This window comes from Chrysochloris asiatica, unplaced genomic scaffold, assembly GCF_000296735.1.
Source record: "Chrysochloris asiatica unplaced genomic scaffold, ChrAsi1.0 scaffold00004, whole genome shotgun sequence".
Taxonomy (NCBI): Eukaryota; Metazoa; Chordata; class Mammalia; order Afrosoricida; family Chrysochloridae; genus Chrysochloris; species Chrysochloris asiatica.
The window spans coordinates 33,840,960-33,850,752 of NW_006408522.1; the positions used below are offsets into that span (position 1 = coordinate 33,840,960).

Genomic DNA, 9,793 nt, shown 5'->3' on the forward strand with positions numbered 1-9,793 from the left:
GGGGATTGGACACAGGAGAGCTTGGGTGCTGGGGAGGGGGGCAATATACAGGGAGGGAGGGGGAAGTGGAAGAACAGGGCAGATGGGAGAACAATTGGGCATGTTTGAAAGGGCTAAATGGGACAGAGATAAAGGATGATATATGCACAGCCTTGGAACTGCAGGGCCCTGAGATACAGGGATTGAGTCATGGTTGGATTGGGGGGAATCATGTTAAGATGCTTGGCTGTTTTTTGAATCTTGGTTTTCCTTGCCTTATAATATAGAGTAGACACTGGATGGGGAGAGAAAGGAATAGTCAGAAACATCACACTAGAAGGCTTGTAAGTCCGTCTTCTGCCTATAACTGATTGGAATACCTGAAATGGGGCTACAGCGTACCCAATGAACTAGGCTTCCTGCGTAGCCTTTGCAATACATAAAACTATAGGTAGAAACCTGAACCACATCTAGGTCTCCAGAGATGAGAAATCTCCACTTGAAAGGACGAGCAGACCAGCCTGGAGCAGCTAGAAGAATAAAAGATACCTCTTGAAAGAAAGACCTGCAGGAAAAATGGAGGCAGATAGACTGTTACTACAAGAACAAACAAATCGCTTCCCCAGGAAACATCAAGGCAAGTGGTCGGGTCCCCTCAATGCAAACCCCCTTCCAAGACTAAGACTCAATGGAAATACATGCACTGATTGGTGACCACATGCATCACCGATAGGGGGAAGTGGGGTAAAAGCAGCAATGAAGCAGCAAGCTAAGCCTTAAAATGTTCAGTGGGCTTCTGTGGACCCAGTTGGGGACCTAGTTGGCAAGCAGCGTGAGGAGACCTGGGGACTCTTGGGCCCAGAGTCAGTGGCGTGGCCACGGAGGACTCGAGTAGAGAGTGGAGCTACCGGCTGATGGGAAGAGAGGGCATGTGCACAAGAATGCCCACACTTGCCGATGGTACCCACGTGACCTGGGCCGGATGACTGGATGATCAGAGCTCAACCAGGAGAAGAAAGAAGAGGAAAAAAAAGAGTGAGCTGATACAATCTGATGAACTTGACCTACACCTATGGATGCAGTGACTCAAAAGAAGGATCAAATCCTTACAGCAAGAAACATCCCCACCCCCCTCCACACAGTAGACAGAGATGGGCAACTTGGACATTGGATACCCAAATGGGGAGGGGAGTTCTACAAAGGCAAGAAGTGACTGGCTTACAAGCTTTCAAGAGGGAACCTAGAGCTAGGGGGCATGGAGGAAGGCAGAATCTCCAGTGAGTACTATCCAATCTGTCTAGGCGGAGCTGATGAAATGAAATACAGATGGGTAACTCGTGATACTGTAGTGAATAATGGTTATCAGGATTGATTATGAGGGTTGGAAATGCAAAGGTAGACGCTTTGTAGCAAGGAAGGGAGTGATTAATTCTCCAGTTTAGGAGCGGAGGTCTCTAGGACCATCAACATCAATGGAGAAGAGCCGAGAGCGGGACCCTACCCAGAGAACCAGAGATGCCTGAGATAGAGACAGAGACAATGACGTGGAGTGATGAAGTGGCTGGGGACTTTGGATCCAAAGAGGGAGAGGGACTGTGGGCTGAAGACTGGGGGGGAGGGGGGAGTGTAGGGGGTGGGTTTCTAGGGTATACCCTTTGGTCAGTTGATGCATGAAGGGGATTGGAACCATGGCAATGAAATGATATACGATGGAATGAATGTAAAACTAAAGTTCTCTCATGTAAACTATCATATAATTCACAATAAAACATTAAAAAAAATTAATCAAAGGAGTTTAGACAGGAAATCAGGCAAATAATTCTGGATGTTGCTGCATGGCATTGTGGTATATTTCCCAGTGGTGATAGCTGCAACTGAATTAAAGGATAATTGGAATGGGATTTGTTAGGCCTTAGAAGACGTGAGGAACCAGGTCAGAGCACGGAAGATACCAGCAGACCTACATCTCCCCTCAGGAACACGTCATCCACGTTTGGGAGGAGACAGGCTCTCGGTTCCACAACTGCTTGATCCAGCTGTACTGTGAGAAGGTGCAAGCTCTGATGAAGGAGTATCTCCTGTCCTTCCCCACAGGTACCAGTTCTCATCAAAAGCCAGGAGCCCTCAGGTCTCAGAGGCGAGCACAGACCCGAAGGTGCAATGTGTGGTGTCAGGAAGCAGATCTTACCCTTTTCTGTGGGCTCAGCTGGGCAGGAGGTTCTTTAGAGGAGTTTGGGTAGCCGAGCCCTGGAACGTGTGGATCTGGCCATCTCTAAGCATCTTGGGAGTTGCCCTAGGAGATGTGGGAAGGATCAGATCTGGCTGCTAGATGACAGCTATGCTGATGAGAGACAGGTTTGCCTACCAGATCCAGCATGTGTTTTTACCTCAAGCTGAGTGTTGGGGACCATAAGACTATGGTCGCTGTGCTCACATCCTCAAACTCTTCTCCTGCTTTATGCCACTTTCCACGTTGCTGCCTGATGAGGGTCTTCTCTCATGTGGAGCTTGGTTTCCTTAAAGGCAAAACTCCCGTCCCTGCTGGAGAGGAAGAGGGAGAGCTGGGAGAATACAGGCAGAAGCTGCTCATGTTCTTGGAAATTTCCTGCTACTATGATCCAGGCCGGCTCATTTGTGATTTTCCTTTTGATGGTGAGTGTCTGTCTGGTTTGTGGCCAGAAGCCGCTTCAGCTGAAGGTAATGTAAACACCATTCTTTACAGTTCTCCAACCCACCTGAAGCTTGGGCTGGGGAACAACCAGGTCTCCAGGCCTATACTCCTATTTGGTCCCCTCTGAAGACTCCCTATTGTCCCGGAACTGGGTGTGAACTGCATGCTGATGCACAGCAGGCCGGGACCTGCTGATTGCTGCAGGCCAGCCTCACTGGTTAGCACTTTGTGCAATTTAGAATAATTCATCTGAATGAGTGATGTGTAAGCACCATGTCAGCAGAGTGTTTGCTTACTTTACTGAAGTGCCTGTCACATGAGCTCAAATACCTCCTCACAATAGCTTCCTCTTGCTTTCTAAAATTTTAGTGATTTTTTTCCTTGAAGCAAATCTCAAGTAGAAAAAAATAATATTCTCTCCCATTTTGTATTGCCTCCGTATCCCTTCCTCTTAACGATTTAGTCCCTGACCTCATGCTTGCATAATGCTGGTGACAGCTCCTTAAATTACTTTTGTCTCATAGGCCTCTTAGAAGAGCGAGCTCTCCTCTTGGGACGCATGGGGAAACATGAACAAGCCCTCTTCATCTATGTCCATGTCTTGAAGGATACCAGGATGGCTGAGGAGTAAGTTGACCTGTTATCTCACCTCCCCGTGGCCTGCAAGAAGGCCCTAAAGAGAGGGCTGTGTGAGAGACCTAGAGAGCCATCTCCCCACTGCTCTGCAGCAGGGCTGAGACCCACCCCTGGTTTTTCCTGGGGTGACTTCAGACTGCTCTCCTCTGACCCTCCAGCCTTGTCTCACCTCTTTCTCCTCTGCAGGTACTGCCACAAGCACTATGACCCAAACAAAGATGGCAACAAAGATGTAAGTAGCGACTCTGGCCCCAGGGAAGCAGCTGTGCATTTGACTGCCCCTCTTTGTGTGCCTAACCCCATTGGCTTAGCTACAGGTGACAATGGTGTGAATTGTTGAGGTGAAACAGAGCACAGTTCTTCTGGGCCAATTGATTTTGTTTGTGTACTGAGAGGCAGGGTACCATATGCCCCGAGTTTGCTTGGATGGTTCTGGTTTACACTTGTCTCAGCATAACTTTATTCTGAAGAGATCCTAGTGCGAAGGAATGTCTTGTGGTTGATTTTTCACATTTTCAGTTGCCAGTTTGACTGACTTTACCAATATCTTTAAAAGGTGAAAAGTGATGAATTTTAATGCTTGATGAGAGTTACTGCTTTAGACTGAAACCCTTGAATAGGTGTGATCAGTGCTGGGGGTTTCTGGGAAAGTTGCTGGTCGGGCCCCAGAACCCTGACCTGCATGCCTTGTATCCGTGAGGCAGGTGTATCTGTCCTTGCTGCGGATGTACCTGTCACCCCCCAGCGCTCACTGCCTGGGGCCAATCAAGCTGGAGCTGCTGGAGCCACAAGCCAACCTCCAGGCCGCCTTGCAGGTCCTTGAGTTGCACTACAGCAAACTGGATACCACCAAGGTCAGCAGCTCTTCCCCAGGGAGGTGGAGGGCGTTTGCAGGAAACATAAATTGAGAAGAGGGATGGAGAAAGGGTCTGGGAATCCTCAGTCTCACGCCAGGTCCTCACTCTGTTCCCAACTGTGTTTCTGTCTCTAGGCCCTCAACCTTCTACCAGCAAACACTCAGATTAATGATATACGCATCTTTCTGGAAAAGGTCTTAGAAGAAAATGCACAAAAGAAGCGGTTCAATCAAGTACTCAAGAACCTTCTCCATGCTGAGTTCCTGAGGGTATGGACTTTCAAAGCTCTAGGATGGGGCTTCTTTCTGTCTTTCAGTAAGACACCAGGGGGAAAAAAATCCACCAAAAAACCAAACTAGTTGTGGTTGAGTTGATTCTGATGCATTTGCTTCTGAGGGTTTTCAGTGGCTGATCTTTTGGAAGTAGATCACCAGGCCTTTCTTCTGACGGACCTCTGAGTGGATTCTAATCAGCCTTTCTGCTGGATGGTTGAGCACTTACCCACCTGTGTAATGTAGGCTTGCTGCTGATCCCATGTCCCATTCACACAGAGGCAGAGCTTCATGTTGCTGTACTCTGAAGCTCAAGCTGATCGATCCAGCATCTGTTTTGACATTTGATTGTTAATCCTTCAATTAGAGTAGTCTCTGAAGGCTGAACTCTGAGACAGTGCTGGTCACTGCCTTTTTCTGTGTGCTGGACTGTGGTGCTCCTCCCCCTTCTTGCCTTCTAGGTCCAGGAAGAGCGGATTTTACATCAGCAGGTGAAGTGCATCATCACAGAGGAGAAGGTGTGCATGGTGTGTAAGAAGAAGATAGGGAACAGGTGGGTCTCCTCCCCAGCCTCCACATCCCACCTCTGATCTGAGCTCATCCAACCTCAGGGCTGGCAGGAGGTGAAGCACAGTCGGCTGCCACCGTGGGTGAGCGTTGCTCGGGCAGAACTCCTGCCCTTTCATCAAAGACCACAAGTGCCTGCTGCTCACTACCCTTGCTTCTTTTAGTTCTTTAAGAAACTTTGTATTGCTCCTTTTAGTAGTTGAGTCTCCAGAAAGCAAGTCTGTCTTAACTCTTGGAGGTGGGTTTTGAGAACTTAGAGACCTGTGTGGCTTGAGGCTGTCAACCTCTTGTCAGAAAGCCCTTCACCTCTGGCAGCTAGAAATTACTCTATGGCCACTGGATTGGTAGGAGTGATGTGTGGTATGAACGTCCAGCCAGTGGGCCGTATAAGGCCCATGAAATCATTTGGTCTGGCCCTGCCAAGGCACCCACAGTTCCAGCCATCACGTTGTTGTTATGTGCCATGGAGTTGGTTCCGACTCATAGTGAACATGTACAGGGTTTCTGAGGCTGTAAATCTTTACAGAAGTAGAAAGCCTTATCTTTCTCCCATGGAAGAGCTGGTAGTTTCAAACTGCTGACTGTGACGTTAACAGCCCAATTCGTAACCACAAATGCTACCAGAGCTCCTTAGTCATCACATTGGTTGGTTGGTTATGTGCCATGGAGTTGGTTCCCACTCATAGCGACCCTGTACAGGGTTTCCGAGGCTGTAAATCTTTAGGGGAGCAGAAAGCCTCATCTTTCTCCCACGGAACAGCTGGTAGTTTCGAATGCTGACCTTGCAGTTCATAGCCCGATTCGTAACCACTGCGCTACCAGAGCTCCTTAGCCATCACATTAGGGGTGAGTTAATTAAATGTTTGACCAAATATAGCAGGCTAATTTTTAAAGTTGATAGAACTTTTGGCAAAAAAAAAAGGTCCCCCACCCCTGCTCTAGAATCAAAGAATGATCTTACAGTCGATCAACTGGAGCACTGTCCTCAGCCAGTATCCTTCTGTTTTAAGACACATACTCTAGTTGATCCCCCGTCATTCAAGGGGGATAGATTTGTCCTTTTTTTTTGATAATTTACACAGGAGAACATTAGCTTTACATTCATCCTATCGTGTATCATTTCATTGCCATGGTTACAATCCCCTCCATGCATCATCAACCAACCAAAGGGTATACCCCACAAGCCTGCCCCTTGGTCATCAGCATACAGCCCCTCTCCCTCCCTTGGTCTAGAGTCCCCAGCCGCTCCATCTCTCCATGCCATTGTCTCTGCCTCCATCTCTGGTGTCACTGTGTCTCTGGGTAGGGTCCCATACTCTGCTCTTCTCCCTTGATGGTCCCAGGGACCTCCGCTCCTAGACTGCAAATTCAATCGCTCCCCTCCTTTTGCTACAAAATGTCTACCTTTACATTCCCAACCCTCACAATCAGTCCTGATAACAATTATTCACTATTGTCCCACAAGAGACCTATCTGCATCTCCTTTCATCAGCCCCACCAGACAGATTGGATGCTACTCAGTGGAGGTTCTACCTCCCTCTGTGCCCTCTGGATCTAGGCTCCCTCTTGAAAGCTTGTAAGCTAGTCACTTCTTGCCTTTGTAACCCTCCTATTTTGGGTAGCCAATGTCCAAGTTGCCCATCCCTGTCTACTCTGTGTATGGAGGGGGTGGGAATGATCTTGCTGTAAAGATTTGTTCCCTCTTTTGAGCTACTGCATCCATAGGTGTAGGTCAAGTTCATCAAATTGTATCAGATTACTTTTTTTTTCCTCTTTCTTCTAGTTGAGTTCTGATCATCCAGTCATTGAAACCAGGTCTCTTGTGGTATAATAGTAAATAATTGTTATCAGTCAGTGGGTATTATTTGCAAGTGTGGGTGTTCTTATGCACATGCCCTCTCTTCTTATCAGCTGGACACTTCACTGTCCACTCTAGTTTTCTGTGGGTATGTCACTAACTCTGGGCCCAAGAGTCCCCAGGTCTTGCCACACTCCTGGCCAACCAGGTCTCCACTCAGGTTCACAGGAGTCTATTGAACATTCTAGGGCGTAGCTCGCAGCTTCATTGCTGTTTTTCCCTCACTTCTCCTTATCGATGATGAACGTACGTGGTCACCAATCAGAGTGCATGTCTACTCCTGTGTTCCCATTGAGTCTTAGTCTTGGAAGTGGGTTTGCCCTAAGAGGACCCGACCACTTGCCTTGATGTCTCCTGGGCAAGCAACTTGCTTGTTCTTTTAGTAATCAGTCTGGATGAGCCAGATACAAGCTCCAGACCCAGCAGAGAGCAAGCAGTCGCTGCCTGAACGTCCATTATATTGGAAGCAGGCCATAGCCTTGAGGAAACATTGGCTGCTCATAGCAGACCTCATCACAGAGTTAATTACATTCTATTAGATTTCATTATGAGAATAACTACATCTCAACTGCCAAACCACTAAGAATCCTGCCCCAGTCAAATTGAAGGCACTTAACAACAACAACAACATGCCCACAGTGTGGCACTTCACCCTCTTTTGGTCATTTGGCAGAGATGATGACTACCTGGATCCACAGTCTGTAGGGACAGGCTGTTCTGTGTGGTGATCTGTTCTGTGTGGTGGGGTGGTTCTGGGCAAGGTGACTTTTCCAGTTGCTGAAGTATCTTCTCTCAGGGGCAGCTCCTATTCCCAAGCTGTTTTCTTTCCCTGCAGCGCATTTGCAAGATACCCCAATGGAGTGGTCGTGCATTACTTCTGTTCTAAAGAAGTGAATCCGGCTGACACCTGAGCCCAGCATGTTAAGGATCACAGATGGACAGCTCACCCTCCCAGAGGATGAAGGAGTGCCCGGCCTCAGGGATCGGGGGCTGCCACCCTCGGGTGTCTCATTTGCACACTACGGGACACCTTGCACCCTGGAGCATCTCTGAATTTATCAGACTTGTGGTCAGGCATTGCCAGCTTTTTAATAGACAAAGGGATTCGTTACACTTTATACCATTATGTTGCGGGCAATTCCAGATAATTTATTTACTACTCACTTGGACAGGAGAAGGTGGGGGAAGTGTACTATCTTGCCTTTGCATCCCGATCACCTGAATAAGAAAACTTCTCAAGTGTTTGTAACCAAGGATAGTTTATGTAGTTTTTCTACTAAGTGCATGCCTTCACAAGGGCCCCTCAGCATGGCTGACTGGAGAGTCCTTTGAGAGAACAGCACTTACATACACCAAACGGCTCGTTTTCTATGAAATGGCACTTGTTACTTCATGGTAGCTCTAATTCTGGAACCCCAAATAGCCCCCGCTGCCTCTTTGTTTCTCAGTCTCTTTCTCACTATTTATTTTTGTCCTTTATCTCTACACTCTTGCCCCAGTTTTGTCCCACTTTCCTGACTCCAGGAATAACTAATATTTAAACAAGGGAACCATCTCCATTTTGAGGAGTGCATTGACACGGATGGTCATGTTCATTGTAAATAGACCGTCTCTGAACTGCGCCCTCACTCTATGCTGAGCAGCTTAGGAGACTGCACTCTACTTAAGGACGTTCTTTTGTGTCCTATTTTAGGGGCATTCTTTTCTGCCCCGCTCCCTAGGGCTGAACCAGCACCGACTTGGGTACATGACTTCTTTTGAAGGGATTGGAGGAACACACTAAGGTTTTGTAGGTAGGTGGATCATGTGAGCAGCTTACAATAATGTCTTGTGTGCTTGGGAAGTGTTCAGAGACAGCAGAGACCAGCAGCACATGGGCTTGTAAACTGACAGACCACCACATCTGTTCAGCCTGGGGGGCAGGAGCAGGAAACTGCCTGTCAGAGTGCTCTTGAGATACAGTGTGGAGTTTCTTGCCCCGGAGGCTGAGACACGTGCATCCTGTTCTCCCTGGGTGCTTGCGGATCCACAGTCTTGTTGCCCCAGTACCTTTAACCAGAGTGAGGGTGGGTAGCAGTGCTCCAGTGTTGACACTTTTAGCATTTGACAGGCTGCGATCCTTTTTAAAGCACAGCTGTGTGCTTGTCTGTGCCCTGTGTTGGAGCAGGCCTGCTAGGGATGCTAATGGTAGGCTCAGCTCCCCTGAGCACCCTCTGTGGAGGCTCTCAGACATTGGAGATGGGAGAGGAGACATGTAGAGAAAGAAAAGCCACAGCTCCACCTGACCAGACCCACCCATGGGCTGTTTGCGCTAGCTGCACTGTACTGCCTTCGCTGTAGCCGACAGACCATCCTCAGCCCGACAACAGAAACGTGCCCTACACGTGACCCTGCCTTCCTGGCGTGCTGCGTGTGCATCTTCACCCTTACTGTGTGGCAGATAGAACAGAGAATGTGGTTTCTGTTTTCCTGAACACCACTGTTTGTTTCTGAGACTGTCTGCCCTGAGGGTACGGATGAGGGTGGAGATGAAAGCTCTGTAATGAATGAGGCTTGATCTCTTAACTGTTCCTCATCATAAAATAATAAAAGTATAAAAAGCCAAGCCTATTTGTGTCTCTTTTTTACCCCTCCCTTGGAGTTTGATAAAAGCAGCATTGAAATGATAGTAATTTAAAAATGGAGAATAAATATACCAATTAACAGACTTTTGTTGTTGTTGTTGTTATGTGCCGTGGAGTTGGAACCGACTCTTAGCGACCCTGTACAGGGTTTCCGAGGGTGTAAATCTTTACGAGAGTAGAAAGCCTCATCTTTCTCCCGCGGAGCAGCTGGTAGTTTCGAACTGCTAACCTTGCGGTTCACAGCCCGATTCGTAACCACTACGCTACCAGAGACAGGAAAAAAAAAATCAGTACAGGTAGTCCCTGATTTATGACATATTCAAGTTATA

General features: G+C 47.9%; 1 protein-coding gene across 2 annotated transcripts in view; it reads left to right on the plus strand.

The window, feature by feature from the left end:
• Positions 1-8,184, plus strand: part of VPS39 (vacuolar protein sorting 39 homolog (S. cerevisiae)) — a 36,799-nt gene extending 28,615 nt beyond the window's left edge. Inside the window, exons 18-25 of one of the 2 annotated variants that reach the window (XM_006831742.1) lie at positions 1,956-2,073; positions 2,503-2,631; positions 3,175-3,277; positions 3,473-3,518; positions 3,991-4,140; positions 4,278-4,412; positions 4,877-4,968; positions 7,676-8,184. In XM_006831742.1, the coding sequence (XP_006831805.1) occupies positions 1,956-2,073; positions 2,503-2,631; positions 3,175-3,277; positions 3,473-3,518; positions 3,991-4,140; positions 4,278-4,412; positions 4,877-4,968; positions 7,676-7,751 (849 nt within the window). In that variant the 3' untranslated portion in view covers positions 7,752-8,184. The remainder of the gene's footprint in view (positions 1-1,955; positions 2,074-2,502; positions 2,632-3,174; positions 3,278-3,472; positions 3,519-3,990; positions 4,141-4,277; positions 4,413-4,876; positions 4,969-7,675) is intronic. The other variant, XM_006831741.1, reaches the window with a different exon arrangement.
• The last annotated feature ends 1,609 nt before the right edge of the window (positions 8,185-9,793 follow it).